Below are 16,979 nucleotides of genomic sequence, written 5' to 3'. Positions count from 1 at the left end.
CTCTTAACAGTTCGCAGGATTCCTATCTTGCTTTTTCTCTTTAAAGTTTTCCTTACTGCTTCTTTGCCTTCTTTTCCAAAGTTGCTTTCATATTTGGTGGGGGTCTATCTTTTTTATCTTTATTTTTTACTGATTGGTTCTATAATGAAGTTGTGCTAGGTATTCAGAAGCTGAACTGAATATATTTGTAAAGAATAAAGTTCTTGGAATGTTTTATGTTTGAGCCTTTCTTTTTTCCCCCCAGGATATAAAGAATCCATTTAGGCTTGGATTCTCTTTGCCATGAACTGTTATAAATTTCAAAACTCCATCCACTTATTTTACAAACCTCAACACATGTACCTTGTGCCAGCAGATTCCAATGAGAAAATGTGCACCTGTAAACTACACCCACAAGAAGACCTGGTGCACAATTCATTAGAGGCAAAAATAGTAAGATTTGTTCCTTCAAAGTATGGCAAACGTTGATGATATTGAGTTGGCTGATAAGACACTGGAGTTCATATACTCTTGAGTTTTGTGGTGTTTAGAAATTTTAATAATAAAAATGCAAGAAAAAAATATACAGAAAAGAATTGTTACTCATATATATATATATATATATATATATATATATTTTTTTTTTTTTTAAAAAGAGGTCTGGCCGGGCGTGGGGGCTCACGCCTGGAATCCCAACACTTTGGGAGGCTGAGGCGGGCGGATCACGAGGTCGGGAAATCGAGACCATCCTGGCTAACACGGTGAAACCCTGTCTCTACTAAAAACACAAAAAATTAGCCGGGTGTGGTGGCAAGCGCCTGTAGTCCCAGCTACACGGGAGGCTGAGGCAGGAGAATGGAGTGAGCCGAGATTGCGCCACTGCACTCCAGCCTGGCCAACAGAGCGAGACTCCGTCTCAAAAAAAAAAAGAAGTCTATTTAAGGCATTTCAAGATGTATATGTTACAGTAATAAATAAAGCCAGAGCTGGGAGGAGGGCAGTAGTCACTGCTGGGAACTGGCATGTTCCAAATGCGAAAGTTGTGTCCACTCCTCCGCCTGCCCACTCCTGGAGCGCCTGCGCCATCCCCTTGCCTGCTCACAGCCCTAAACTGTCAAAACCCACATGACCACACTACGCCTTCACAGCTGTGCGTTTCAGGTGAGAGCCTGTGCTTTCAAAACATCTTTTCTACATTTTCCCAAGCAAAATGGAACTAAACTGGAACACTCTTCGCTAGGCTTACTTTTCTCCTACTGGGTGAGAATATGTGGAAAAAAACAAAGAGCAAGGACGTAAGGGTGAAAAACCTGAGCTTGTAAGACGCTTTGGTCTTTTTTGAGCAAATCGTTTTTATTGCTAATGTTGACATGAAGTTAAAGAAAAGAAATTAGAACTCTATCGTATGTGGCAATTATCTATACCACCATCTCGGCAATTAGACTGAGTTTTCTATTTTCTACTCGAATGATGTATTTTTTGAGGTACTAGAATTGTTACAAATCAGGCTATTGCCAAATTCAAATTTGAACAAGAATATTTGAAGAAAAATGTGTATGTGAAGGAAGGGAAATGAAGACAGTTGAATTTAACATATGAGCTGAAATGTAGGGTGACTCCTTGCTCTTTAGAAACTGCCAGGCTCCCAGCCTAGGCAACAGAGTGAGACCCTGTCTCCACAAAAAATACAAAAATTAGCTGGGTGCAGTGGAGCACACCTGTAGTCCCAGCTACTCAGAAGGCTGAGGTGAAAGGATGACTCAAGCCCAAAAGGTTGAGGCTGCAGTGAGCCATCATGTACTCCAGCCTGGGTGACAGAGCAAGACCCTGTCTCAAAAGCAAAAACGAAAGCAAAAACAAACCAGGCTCAGCCAGGGATGCTAATTCAGTCACATGTCTCTTCTCAGTCCCACATTGCTTGAATAAAGCAAGATGTATGGGAGTATGAATTATGGTTCTATCTTATTATCATTATTCCTGGAGCACAATCCCATAGAAAAAACCCCTGGAGTACCCCAGAGTACTCCTCAGTCCTTGGGTGGGGTAGATGAGGCCTGAGGAGGCCAGGGGCCCAGGCCCAGGCTCCGTGGCTCTACACGGTCTTGTATCTTGTCCTTGCGTAGCTGATGAATCACCCTCGCTTTCTCTCTGTGCCTCAACATGAAAAAAATGGGCAGGACTGGCCTGGAGTCCTCTGCAGGAGCGGGGAGGGGAGCGCCCCTACTCACCCAGTGCAGGGAGCCCATGCAGAGCTTGGCAGCGAGGAGAGGGATGGTGGCGTCGTCCGGCTTCAGGCGGATACACTCTTTCAGCACCTTCACGGCACGGGCAGACTTGGCAAGAGAAGATTATTTCTGTGAAACTCAAAGCGTTTGACAGAACCGAATACGACAGCCTTCTCAGAGGGGGTTTTGGTCAGGGTGGCCTCCTCGTGGGCTTTTCCAACCTTAAACCCAAGCAAGCGGGGGCCTGGGGCATGTGAAAACCAGAGCCTGTGGCTTCTGAGGGACTGGGGAGTATGCTGGGTTAAAAGCCAGCAGGAATGCTTCCGTGGTGCCACCTGAATTTCATCCCATACTTGTGTAGCTATTGGAAAATTAAGAAAAATGTAAAGATGGTGGAAGTTTGTTCCTATAAAAGATAAATATCCAGTTGAAGGCACAGAATACTAAATTTCTGAATTCACTTAGCTCAAATAATCTTCTATCTCAGGCTTCATTCGCTAAATGGCCCAAATTAACAAGAAAAACAATAGCTACCACCTCTGTTGAGTGTATACACAGCAAGGAACGCACCTCTAAACACCTACGGCGTAGCATCTCATTCCCCTGATAACACACCTACGGAGTGGGTGCTGTTCTTACTCCATTCGACCGAGGAAACTGAGCTACTCAGTAACTTGCCTGGGTCACTCAGCTGGGGGAGCAGCACCAACCTTCCATCCTGCCGTTGGACTCCCTCAGCCCACATTTTCATTCAGTATCATGCACTGACTAATATAACACATTGCTCAAGATAACCAACAGGTTTCCCCTCCAGGAAATAGCTTAACTCTCAGTTGAGTGTAAAACATTAGCTCTAGTTTAAGCCATGCCCATGACACCTGATGAAGTCACAATGACTAGAAAGAGACAAATATTTCAGAATTTTTCTTCTCAGTGATAAGTCCATCTTGGCTTCCCAGACGATTAAATCTGATTGTTCACTGAGAATGGACCAGCATAGTTTCCCAGAGCGGCTCGAAAGACTTCCATAAAGTCTATCATTACGTGCAATTCATTGACATTAACCTCTTTGGCCTTAATAGGATAGGCATAAAAAACTGCCCATCACAAAGGGGACTCACTTTTCCAGCAGCCATCAGGGACAGAGCAAACTGGTACCACAGGTGGAACTCCTCAAAGGCAAACTTCATGGCTCTCTCTAGGCACTGGGTGGGAGAGAAAAACAAAGCAGACATCTGAGAATCGCTGGCGCCGCAACTGCACAAGCGTGAGTTGGTGTCCATGCACGCTAAGGTTAAGTCCCATCAAATCTGCTTCCCTGGAAAGCTTAAAACGTAATCCTCCACCAAAGGGCTCCTACGGAGTCCCCACACAGGATGATGCACCATGCCGGTGGGCAGGACAACCCACAATTGACCAAACTTGTGACAATCCCTGCCCTTGAGTAGCTTTGTATCTGGCACAGGAAAAGAGGCAAATACATCAACAACACAAATACAAAGCCAAACTCAGGAGTGCCCCAAGGGCGAGAAACAGGACTGTGGTGAAGTGATCCCAGGAATCAGGAATGGCATCAGGGAGAACGGAAACTGAGCTGGGCCTTCCCCAGCCCAGCCCCACTGTGAGAAACCATCAAAGACAGAAACCACAACTTCTTTATCTTCTCAGTACTGGTGCATTGCCTGCCGTGGTGAGTAATCTACAAATGGACTTCCCTCTCGGTCAGCGAGGAGCCTCTGGTCCCTGCACAGGGTGACATGATGACATTAGAGCTTTAGGAAGATCGTGGGGGACTGGGGTGAGTGGGGTGAGGAGGAAGACCTTGATGGAGGCAGGCCAGGAACAAAGTGGACAGAATGGTCCGGGGGCTTCAGAATCAAGAAATGTGTCCAAGGTCAGATCAGCAAGGACGGGTCACCCGTGGAAGCATGTGGGGACTGGGGAGGCATAGGAGGTGCCCAAAGTTTCTGGCCTGCATACCTGGGGGAAAATCCATGCCACAGAAGGCCCTTGTGTATGCACGAGTGTGAGTGAGTGAGTGAGTGTGTGTGTTTGAGAGAGGGGGAGAGAAGGGGAGGTTTTTGTGGTTTGTTTTGTTTTAGGAGAAAGGGAGAATGGGGAAGGAAGTTGTCATGAACGAGTTTGGCATGTGAAATGCTGAGTTCGAGGCATCATGAGGTAATTTACCAGAGACATTCTGGGACCTCAAGAGAAAGATCTAACAGAAGACAAACATTTGAGAAAAGAGCTGAAGTTACTGGAAGAGATCAGATCAGTCCAGAAGAGTATTCAGAGAGAAGGCAGTAGGATCCAGACTGCGGAAAGGGCGAGCAAAAGGATCTGGAAAGGAGGGCAAAGAAGGGAGCTGGGACAGCAGTGTCACGACACAGAGAAGGCCCCGGGAAGGGGCCAATGGGGCCAGCGGCAACGGAGGCCAAGAAACCACCCGAATCAACTGGGTGACAAGCTCTGCAATGTGGCTTTGGGGGACATGGGAGGAGAACATAGGCCATGGGGACCAATAAGCAAAGAAAAGATGGAGATGAGGCATGAAGGAGGGATGTGTGGGGTGAAGAAGGGCTCTTCATCTATGTGCTTAATTTTTCATAGAGGCAACTCAAGCCTCTCGCTACCATGAGCAGAACGAGCATGCAGAGTGAAGACCCTGGGGAGATAAATTAGGTCCCAGAAGACTAGAGGGAGCCAGGTCCCTGCAACAAATGTATTCCTGCTGAGAGGTCTTCTCTTAGGGAGGCAAGGTCCTCCAGACAAGGAGGAGAGAATGGCAGGCCCTGTCGGGCCCAGCCAGTTTTCTCTGTAAAGATGGAATGAGGTGGGTGCTAGGAGGAAAAGAAAAGAATAGTGGCAGGAGGTTTTAAAAAGAACAGAGGTGGCTGGGCGCAGTGGCTCACACCTGTAATCCCAGCACTTAGGGAGGCTGAGGCAAGAGGATCACTAGAGGCCAGGAGTTCGAGACCAGCTGAGGCAACATAGCGAGACCCCGTCTCCACAAAAAAGGTAAAAAAAATTAGCTGGGTGTGGTAGTGCACACCTGTAGTCCCAGTTACTCAAGAGGCTGAGGAGGCAGAATAGCTTGAGCCCAGGAGGCCGAGGCTGCAGCGAGCTGTGATCGCACCACTGCACTCCAGCCTGGGCAACAGAGCAAGACGACCCTGTCAAAAAGAAGAAAAGAAAACAAAAGAAAAGAAAGGCAGAAAAAGAAAAACAACGCAAAAAATAGAAAAAGGTTTAAACAACAACAAAAGCCCCTTCCACCAAAGGGGACAGAAGGCTCACAGCAGGGTCAGCTCAGAGACTGGTGCGAGCACTCAGTGGAGCATGCACCACTGTGTTGCCACCTTCTTTCGTGCTGCTAGGTGGCCAGTGCAAGAGCAGAGGAAAATGATGGGATGCTCAGGATTCATGGACAGTCAAGGAGGGAGGGCAGGGAGCTGGGGACCTGGAGACAAGGAGCTGCAGTGAAGGTGATAAATGGGTAAAGGTAAAGTGAGGTGGTGGGAGAGGAGAGAAAAGAATTCTAGAATTTTAAATGGCATATACAGAGGTCACACAGTAAATATGCTAGTTGGTTTACTGTGAAAAGCTGTTCTGACAAAAACATATTCTATTTAAAAGTAAAGTACTAAGCATTAATAAGCACCTAGTGCTTGGCGATGGCACAAGGTGGGCATCCGAAGACCTTCAGCAAGGTGAACATGGGCAATGTGTTCAGCTCAGGGCTGGCTGCAGGCCTCATCCTACGCCATGTGACATTGGCAGGAGGGGCTGGGTGAGGCCTCCAGGAGAGTCCTTTAAAAGCAGGGCATTCTCTGCCAGCACCCACTTTGCCCTCAGCCCTGCCCCTTCAAAGCCGGAAGTAGGGTGGCCAGGAACACTGAGCAGAAAGTAAGTGTGTGGCCCTGATGCCATGAGGTGCTGCAGCTACTACACCAGCCTCTCACAGGCTTCTTGTAGGCTGAACCAAATAAACTCCGCTTTGGCTAAGCCACTGCATGCTGGTTTTGTTAATGACATCTGAATACACTCCTCACTAGTGCGGACACCAAGTGGCAGACCTGGAATCAGAACCTGAACCCAGGGCCCTCTTAGCTGCTTTGCTGTACTGAGGAAGGTGTCACTGTGCCTTTAAGGCACACAGCGGGAAGGCAGAAATGAAAGCAGCATGCTGAGATCAAGTAGGCAAGACAGGGTGGCGGGAGAGACCTAACCCAGGTCTAGGAGGAACGGGCTGGGACTAAGTGGGGGAGGGCAAGTGTGATGGAGGATGCTAAGCAGTGAAAAGCCAGCAGTGCCTAGAAACTGACTTGGGGATGGGAATGAGGGATGGAGGAGGAGGAGACGAGAATGATCACAGTGGCTGAAATGAGGCACCGGGAGCCGGTATGTGGAGAGATGGTAGATAATCAAAAATGAGGATCATTCTAACAGCCCTACTCAACCAATAAGTTGCAATATCACCACTAAGTACTTAAATAAACTTAGTAAGTACTTAAACACTAACTACTTAAACATTTAAATGTTTAAATGGTTTTTTGTCCTCCTTTTGCTAAGAGGAATGATAAATATCAACTGTTCTCCTGATCAACAAAAGGAGCTCGGCAGCTGAAACAGTCTGTTCTGAATCAAAAAGCTAGATGCTATAAATAAGTGTGTACCCTTCTCTTCTTGCATGCCAAAGGCTAACAGTCTCATTAAACTCTGTGAAGCACATTCACCGGAGGTCTAATTGGTACAGAGTTGCGTTCCAGGTGCTACAGGAAAGAAAAACAGCCCCAGTCCTCATCAGAAGTAGAATCACGGAATCCTGTGGCTGGCAGATCACGTGGGGAGCATCTAGTTGAAGCCCCCAAAGGAGAGGGCACTTGTCATTCTGGCTGCCTGTTACTTCAAATCTCTTCTGATTTTGGCGGCGGGGAAGAGCAGGCACTCCCAAAAAGACAAGTGATAGAAATGTGGCACGCATGGCATGCAGACAGCCAATCACATGCTCCTGCCAGCCTCTGAATCTGCAGGTAGGGAGGCAGGGAAGGGCCCTCTGGAACTCGTTCCAAGCGTTCCAAGTGTTCTAAGCGCCCTGAGTGAGCTGGGGCCTCCCAAATTGGGGCAGGGCTTTTGTCTCCCTGAATCTGTTCCAGTCTCCTCTTCAGCCTCTGGTGGAACTGGTGAGCTTAGCAGTGCAGATGGATAAGTTCCTTTTCTGCTCAACAAGTCCGGTTCCGTCACCTACAGCCAAGGCCCTGACAGTACGCCCAATCAAACGCTTCAGGCTCCTCCTGTAACAATCCCTACCTTCCAGCCCCCAACAAGTTGTACAGCTGCCTGAGAACCCTTCAGAATAGGGAGTACACAACCTGAATGGCAGCTAGGAATATAGAATCAAGGTGCGGACAACAGATTGGGTGTGTGAATTCGGGCAAGCAATTAACCACTGTGTGCCTAGATTCCTCCCTGTAAAATGGGAAATATGACAGTGATTAATGTAGAGAGTTACTAAGACTTAGTTACTACATACAACGCCACAGGAAATAGCACCTCACAAACAGGCTAGCGAGTGCTAAACAAAGGTTAGCTATTATTCCTTTTTAAAAATTTTAACATTCTTATATTAGGAATGGAAATACAACAAATTGTATCATACCTATCACTTTATCCAGATTCAATGTACGAAAACTCAGATTTACAATGCATTACATCAGAAATAAATATCTTTACAAAATGTTTACAAAACTTTACGAAATGTTTCCTCATTTTAGAAAAGGATTCAATCTGAGACCCTGGAGAATAGGGCACAACTTTAGAGAACTGGACCAGAATGTGTGCTAATTCTTCATTTCTTTAACAAGTGTGGTAACACCCTGTAGCCAGGCACTATTTTAATTACTTTACAAGCATTGCCTCATTGGGTGATCCTAAGGACCCTGCAAAGTACAAGGCAGGTCTCTTTATCATCATCCATTTGCAGGTGAAGAAACTGAGGTGCAGAGGTGTTAAGGGAGTACACGGGCCTCTGAGTCGGTGGTGGAGCCAGATGGGAGTGAAGTGGTCTGGTTCCAGAGACTGAGCTCTTCACCACAACACTACTGCCTCTGAAACTTTAATTACATCGTGCCACTCACACTTCACGTATCAGGCCCACTCATGCTGCAGAAAGCAAAGGACAGCTAAATAAAAGGCCCCTAAAAAGGCCACATACTTCTTGAACTATTTCAGAGACTCAGCAATAGTTTTTTTTTTTTTGCTGCTAATGGGGACCCTTGCTTGAGGCTACTAAGGACGGAGACCTTTCCAGCTAGTAGAAGTGTCAATCAACTTTATTGATCCCACGATATCCACCAGCACCACGACAGCCAGTGGTGCCACATCTCCAGCCCATCGCAAAGTTCTCAACTAACAAAGATTACACGAGTCCTGTGTTTCCTCTACAGGTAGCACCTCTCTCAGTTCCCTCCTCGTTTGGACCTCTTTCTCATAATGATAACAACCCACCTCCCATAACAAGCCAAGAGGGTGTCCTAAAGAGAGTTAGGAAATCTGGGTCAATTACAAATTAGCCCTCCACCCCAATTCAGAAGGGTGTGTGCTCTGGCATCACAGCCGATGCTGCTGCCTGCCAGTGGGCTCTTGGCATCTTATGAGATACAGTGACGGCACGCCAGCTTTGGAAAACTGCCCAGACAGCTTCAGATGCTCCTGAAATGCTGATGCCAAGCATGCTGCCTGGATATATAACATGTCCTCCCCTATGTTTCTGTAAACATGAAGATTACATAAACCCCTAAGCAGTTCAGGTCAACCATACCTCAACTACAAAAGGAGACTCCCTGCCAAAAAAATACACCCATGGTAAAAAGGAATGTGGGTTGTCACCGGGAGCATATGCTATCCACAATCCTTGCCCCTTAGGCTGTTTGCTCATCCCAGTTCTGTTTGCCTATCCCTTTTTAAGAACCCTATCATATGTGTATGTGACAGAGTAAAAAATTGCAGTTTTAATGTTGTGGGGAGATGGAGAACATAAAATAAAAGCATTCACATTTTTTATTTTTAAAATATTTATTTATTTGCTTATTTATTTATTTTGAGACAGGGTCTTGCTCTGTCACCCAGACTGGAGTGTAGTGGCACAATCTCAGCTCAGTGCAACCTCTGCCTCCTGGGTTCAAGCGATTCTCCTGCCTCAGCCTCCCGAGTAGCTGAGATTACAAGTGCCTGCCACCACGCCTGGCTAATTTTTTGTATTTTTAGTAGAGACGGGGTTTCACCATGTTGGCCAGCCTGGTCTTGAACTCCTGACCTCAGGTGATCTGCCTCCCTCAGCCTCCCAAAGTGCTGGGATTACAGGCTTGAGCCACCATACCCAGCTGCATTCACATTTTAATGATGGTTCCAGTGAAAAAGATGCATTGATGAAAATGGACTTTTCAGAAGATGGCAGGTGTTCTGTGCATGGGGGACATATAAAAGAGTGCTTTAATCACCCAAGCCCAGCACACAGGGCGTGAGGACAAAAAGAGCAGTCACATGGTGAAGGCACTGGCTCTGGGGCCAGGTTGCCTATCTCAATTCATGCTCCTCCCTCCCAGCCATGGGGTTGTAATAGGGGTTAAATGCAGAAATACATGTGAAATGCTCAAAAGAGTGTCTGGCCCGCATTGAAGGCTATCGATGGGCTGGCTTTTATGAAACAAAGCAAGAGCAGATCTTCAGGGTTCTGAAGGGCGGATGAAGGGGATAATGAGAACCCCTGGGAATGAGGGTGGGCACACCAGTGGACAGCAAAGGCAGTGTGAACAGGAGTCTTTGAGTGGCGCGAGCTAGATTCTGGCCCCTTTTCCACTTCTGGAGTCCAGTGGAGGGATGGCAGGGTGGGCCTAGGAAGGGAAGTGGGGCCGGTCCAGAGCTGCAGATCCCTGAGTCACCCATGCAAAACAGCAGGTGACATCTCCAAATCACCTCCCTCACAAGAAAAGAAGATGGATTTGGCAGTGGTATTATTTCTACCAGGAAAGATAGACCCATTCGCTGTAATCACATGACTGCCACCTCTCTAATCCCAGATAACATTCATTTAATACCACGAATATTTGGTAAAACAATAATTAGACTCTAAATGGCATCCTAATCATTTAAGTGCGAGTCAAAATGTCACTTGCAAAAATGGTTCCTTTTGGTAACAAGAGCTTATGCCTTTCCAGTCCCTTTTTCTGGCTTTTCATAAATCAGCCATCTTTGAGGGGCTCCAGGAATGAGAAGCTTTTCTGGCATCAGAAAGGGATTTAGCAATTACCTCCCTAGTACATAAAGCCCAATTACACAAACAGGGTGTGCGGCAGCGACAGCTGTACAGTACCACAAGCGCAGCAAAGCCAAAGTCTATTTTTGGAATTCAAGGGTAAGATTCTGCATCCAAATCCCATTGGGGAGTGGGCAGAAATAAAATAATCAGATACCCCTCAAATTTAGCCTGAAGTGTACGTCCAAAATTCATCACTATTAAAAGACAACAAATAGCAGAGTGAACTGCCATCATTATTTACCTCATAGACAGGTCAGCCATATCCTAAAAGTTCTTATGACATAGATCCTTCAGTTCATCAGGGAGATTTTCTCTTCCACATTGTGTATACTTCATGAGTCAGTTAATCAAATTCCTTGCAGTTGTGCAACTGATTGTTTTTAAACATGATATATACAAAATATTTCACTTCCTTAACTTTTAGCAATAAAAAACTCTGCAAGCTATTCAAACATTTTGGGCCATCGTCTTAGATCCACAGACTGACAGAGTCACAGAGCAATTTGAGGCCTTTGAGATTATCTGATCCCATTCTTACTTTATGGATATGGAAACTGAGACCCAGAGAGGAGACAGGACGTCCCCAGGGCTGCACTCAGTGGCACACCTAGAGTAAGAGCCAAGGTCTCATGATCCTCGACTCCTAAACTTTTTATTGTTGTTAGACAGAGTTTTGCTCTTGTTACCTAGGCTAGAGTGCAATGGCGTGATCTCGGCTCACTGCAACCTCTACTTTCTGGGTTCAAGTGATTCTCCTGCCTCAGCCTCCCAAGTAGCTGGGATTGCAGGCGTGCACCACCATACCTGGCTAATTTTGCATTTTTAGTAGAGACATGGTTTCACTATGTTGACTGGGCTGGTCTCAACCTCCTGACCTCAGGTGATATGCCTGCCTTGGCCTCCCAAAGTGCTCGGATTACAGGTGTGAGCCACCGCGCGGGCACTCCTAAACTAACTAAAAATGAAAGTACAAATTAAAATGGAGTTTGAGAGGTCTATCTACAGGAGCCTGGGTCCAGGAAAAGCTTCTCAAAGGCATACTTATGGGACTCTCAGCTACAAATGAAAGTCCCCCTCCTCGCCGCAAGTTTGGAGAAAACAGACATCAAAACTTGCTCAAGTTTTCTCTCCTTATATTGGAAATAAAGCAAATGCATCCATGCCCCACCCCTTCCCATTTCTCTTTTTGCTTTAAAACAGCAATACTGCTCCAAGCACGGAAGTCTCAGAGTTTTATTGCTTTGGCAAACACTTAAAGGATATCATTGCCTCTGGCCACGGTGAGAGGAGTAGAGTGGGTTGTTTTCAAAGGTCACAGACTTTATTATAGAATTTGAATGCTGGACGCAGTTTTCTGGCATGCTCTCCTCTCAACTCGACAAATCAAGTGGACCAAGCTTGCACATTGAGTAAGGGGTCTCCACGGTCCTGCTCAAACCCTACTCCATCCGCTGCTTTGCCAGTGTAGCTGTTCCTTGCAAAATGTACTGAATTCACAAAATGGGCATTCCATTCCTCCTGTCTCCTCAATTGCCTCTCACCTTTGGTCTTTTCAGTCTCTCTTCCCCGGCTTGGGGCACCAGGTTTTAACCCTTCAACCACGGCTGCCGCTTAGCCCATGCCAGGACTAAGGGAGGAAGTAAGGAGTTGAAAGTGTGGCAGCCTGGGACACACCATGTACAAAATAGCAGCACAGTAAATGCTCGGACGAAGGCTGGACAGAGAATTGGGATCCATTTTTTTGGAGGTCCTTTAAGGAGGGCCGCAGCAAACATGGAGGCAGGGAGGAGTACTGGAATTACCAAGACTGGAGACGATGACACAGCAGAAAGGACTGAAGCAGGGTCACTGAGCTATGGCCTGAGGGCCCAGTGTGACCTACTGCTTGTTTCTAGAGTCCAAACGTTAAGAATTGTACTTATAGCTGAACGTTCACCATCAATTTGGTGAGAGGGGTTATTAACTTTAAACCCAAATTAAGCAAGATGTTATCCCCTATCCCCACAAACAACCCCATTCTTCTCATTCATGAATCTATGTTACAAACATTGTACTCATTATATTTTGAGTTTCATTGATTAAAATTTTGTGGAAATTTGTTTTCTCTCTTGTTATACCTACATGCTATTCTTGATTTTTTCTCTTAGCCTTTGAAGCCTAAAATATTTAGCATCTGGCCCTTTAATTTGCTGACCCTTGTTCTAAAGGAACCAACCGGGGGCACTTTAGGTTGAAGGAAAAAAGACAATATGACAATTGTCTTCAAAATTTGGTGGACTCTAAAGGGAGAAGGAGTCATTCATTACCAGGGCATCTTTACTATGGAACATTCTCCCACCCTATGAAGAAAGGGGCAGATCTAGACACATGGATCTGGTACAATCTTCAGGATAGAGCACCGGCTGGATAAAACATAGATTTTATGTCCTGTGGCATGCTACTTTTGCATTGAATGGGGACACGCACATATGCATAGTGGCCTATGGATTTATAGTCAGTCTTTAGGAGTATACACAAGTAACTTCCTCTTTATGTTCCCCTTGGCTCTGTTGTAACACTTCCCTTGTGCATACATTACCTGCTCAAAATAGATAATAAGACCAACCAAAAAAAAAAAAAAAAATTGGTAGACTGTCAGTGAGGTGGGGCTGGACTTGCCCTATTGCTCCAAAAAGACCGAATAGATAGAAATTACAAGGAGACTCATTTTAGATCAGTCCTTTCTAATAACCACAGAGGAATCGAATGATATATATTACCCATCAATTGCTGTGCTGGCTACATTATAGTCATTATCTTACTGAGCTTCCTAACAGTCTCTGATATAGGAGCTCAGAGGGGCCAGTATCTTTCTCAAAGTCTCACAGCTAGGAAAGGGCAGAGCCAGAATTTGAACACAGATCTCCCTGACTCCAGGGCTGAATTTTTTTACTATACAGTGGGTACTTCCCTATATAAGGGTCAAGGATCATCTGCCAGAGTTATTATTTCGTACAAGGGAGATTTTTAAATTAGAAAGCAGATTATTAATACCACCAATAATAATAGTAACATGCACTTTTTACAGTAACATACATTTATCTCCTTAATCCTCATAATAACATTCCAAGGTAGATCTTATTATTATCTATGTTTTCCATATAAGGGGACAGGTTCAGAGAGGTAATGGAATCTGTTCAAGTTTATATTCAGCATGTAAAGTAGCAGAACTGAGATTATAACACAGGTCTGACGTTAAACTATGAGGCATTGTTGAGACGGTAATGTCATCCAAAGTGACCTATAAATTCAATGCATCCCTATCAAAATTTCAACTTTTTTTTTTTTTGCAGTAATGGAAAAGCCAATCCTCAAATTCATATGGAATTGTAAGGGATCTGGAATAGCCAAAACAAACTGGAAAAAGAACAAAGTTAAAGGACTCCATACTTCCTCATTTCAAAGCTTACTACAAAGCTACAGAAATCAAAACAGTATGGTATTACATAAAAATACATAGACAGACCAAAGACAGAATTAAGATTCCAGGAAAAAATTCACACATTTATGGCCAATTGATATTTGATAAGGGTGTCAAGTCCATTGAATAGGGCAAAGAATAGTTTTTTCAACAAATGGTGCTAGGACAACTGGATTTCCGCATGCAAAAGAATGGAGTTGGACTCCTACCTCATACCATATACAAAAAAAAACTATAAATGGACAAACGGTTCAAATATAAGAGCAAACCTGTAAAATCCTTAGAGGAAAACAAAGGAGTAAACCTTCATGAGTTTGGATTTGGCAATGGATTCTTAGTTATGACACCAAGAGCATAAGCAACAAAATTAAAAAATAGATACACCGGACTTAATCAAGATGTAAAACTTTTGCACATCAAAAGACATTTCAAGAAAGTGAAGCTGGGCATGGTATCTCACGCCTGTAATCTTAGCACTTTAGGAGGCCACGACAGGAGGGTCACTTGAGGCCAAGAGTTTGAAACCAGTCCAAGCTGGTTTCTATAATCTCTACAAAAAAAAAAAAAGCAGGTGTGGCATCTCTAAAAATATAGCTGACCAGAGTTTATTATGTAGACTTTAAAATAGGCAAAAGACTTAAATAGTAGTTTTACCAAAGAAGATATACAAATGGCCAATAAGCCCATAAAAAGATGCTAAACATTATTAGTTATTAGGGAAAAGAAAATCAATCCCACAATGTGATATCACATCACACCTACCAGAATGTCTACATTAATAATAATTTACAAATAACAAGTGCTAGTGAAGAAGTGGAGAAATTAGAACCCTGTGTATTGCTGGTAGGAATGTAAAATGGTACAGTCACTGTGAAAAACAGTCTGGCAGTTCCTCAAAAAGTTAAACATAGAATTATCATATGACCAAGCAATTCCACTCCTAGGTGTAAACCCAAAAGAACTGAAAAAAGGAACTCAGAAAACATGCTGTGCCCTAACGTGCAAGTGTTGATGTTGGCTGGGGACAGCAGAAGGAAGGAAAGTTCAAGTAGAGTATTCACTGCAGCATTATTCACAATAGCCAAAAGGTGGACACAATCCAGGCGTCCATTGACAGATGAAGGGATAAACAAAATGTAACACATACATGCAATGGAATATTATTCAGCCATGAAAAGGAACGAAGTTCTGATCAATGCTATCAGATATATTGTTATAACATGGCTGAATCTTGAAAACATTGGGCTAAGTGAAGCAAACCAGATATAAAAGGGCAAGTATTGCCTGATTCCTTTTATATGAGATACCCAAAATAAGCAAATTCATAAAGACAAAAATTAAATTAGAGGTTACTAGGGTATCGGGAAGGAGAGAATGAAAAGTTATTGCTTGATGGGTACAGAATTTCTGTTTGAGATGATGGAAAAATGTGCAAATAAATAGTGATGATGGTTGCACAACATTGTGAATGTAATTAAATGCAACTGAATTTTACACTTTAAAAAGGTTAATATGGCATATTAAAAAAAAAATTTAAACAAAGAACTAAAACAAAACCATGAGGTATGTACCTAGATACCTTGTTTCTCTGAACTATGCTACCCTAAGAGTTTAAACTCCTTCCATTCCTCCCAAGCGTGTTGGCATTTTCATTGAGGACCACGTTAATAAAGCAATGCTTAATTTGAAAGAACATTTTCGTAATGGTGAGAATGGAGGTCCCAGGGGCCATGTCAGAGGCTGATATTCTTTGGGGCAGGGTGTCATGTAAAAATGGTGAAGATGGTCCCTATTGAGCTGACTCACAAAGCTGGACCAGAGCTGGTAACTGTCCAGGTGCTCTGCCCCAAGCTGGGCCCATCCCTTCCTCTGCTGCCCATTTCCCACTCAATGACCTTTAACCTTTGGGCCTGCCTGGGGAAGATACACTCCTTGCACATCTAGGGACCTCTAAAACCAAAGAAAAGGGGGCAGGATGAGGGTGCACACTGGCTTTGAAGCACTGGTGCATTCAGCAAGTTGTTAGGGACCACCCAGCACTAACCAAATACCCTGCCTTGATTTCTCAGAAGTCTACGGCTCCATTTGTGTCATGCCCACTGATGCCTTCTAGAAACCTTGGCACCTAGCTCAAGGCTGGGTTTCTGCAGTACAAGCGGGGCTGCATGCAATGCTGAACTTTAAACAAATGGTAGGCCTGGCAAGCAGACGTTGTTAGATGTGCAATGCTTTTCACAGTGCTCCCTGATTAAATAAGCGTTTAGGTTAGGGAGGTGTAAACGTCCTTTTGGTACAATTACTAGTCAGACAGTTCTACCCACAGAACTATGGTGTTGTTGAGATTTACCATAAACACATGAATATGAGTTCAACAGGAAAGATAAAAATACCATTCCTGTCTTTAAAGCTGCCTCGCCTATGGAGAGGGGACACACACAACCTTCTAAAAGGACCCCATAATATCCTGTCGAAATGGAGCCATTAATAGTCAAATTCAAGAAACAAACCTCCTTAGCAGCTTGGGTTCATTCTGAAAAACAGAGGAAGCGGTGCTTGTTGCTTTACTTTTAATAGCGCAGGTTGTCATGCCAACTAGTGCTGCTGTTTAAAACGAAGAGGAAAAAAAGAAGTGTTCCTTCCTACACAAACCTTTCAGCAGGGCTCACAATTAGTCTTTAAAAACACGAAAACTCACAGCACTGGAGATATGGTAAACATTGTGCTTCTATTTAAACCTGTCAGAATGAGGATATGATAAACCTTTGGCCTGGGTCTCCTTTGTACAATGCTCTTTGGCCAGCATCTGGCTGAAGAGTCCACAAGGAAAGAAAGGCACGATGATGTAGGTGCACACAAAGGCAGCCGGTCTCAAGATGGGAGAGCGGCCTTCCATCTTGAATAAGCACAAGAGAAAGGCCGGCTTCCTTGGGAAAGAGAGGCTCTGCTCCCGCTTAGCCCTGTGAGCACAGTTATTAAAAGGCTGGGTCTGCACAATGCT

General features: G+C 44.6%; 1 protein-coding gene across 7 annotated transcripts in view; it reads right to left on the bottom strand.

The window, feature by feature from the left end:
- The window catches only part of TTC7B (tetratricopeptide repeat domain 7B), a 275,212-nt gene that overhangs the window by 116,469 nt on the left and 141,764 nt on the right, over nucleotides 1-16,979 (bottom strand). For all 7 annotated transcript variants that reach the window (XM_017961461.3, XM_017961462.3, XM_003902158.3 and 4 more), the window contains 2 exons: nucleotides 3,326-3,409; nucleotides 2,208-2,312 (listed from right to left, as the gene is read on the bottom strand). In XM_017961461.3, the coding sequence (XP_017816950.2) occupies nucleotides 2,208-2,312; nucleotides 3,326-3,409 (189 nt within the window). The remainder of the gene's footprint in view (nucleotides 1-2,207; nucleotides 2,313-3,325; nucleotides 3,410-16,979) is intronic.

This window comes from Papio anubis, chromosome 7 (genome assembly GCF_008728515.1).
Source record: "Papio anubis isolate 15944 chromosome 7, Panubis1.0, whole genome shotgun sequence".
NCBI classification, from domain to species: domain Eukaryota; kingdom Metazoa; phylum Chordata; class Mammalia; order Primates; family Cercopithecidae; genus Papio; species Papio anubis.
This window is presented reverse-complemented; position numbering and strand designations above follow the sequence as displayed.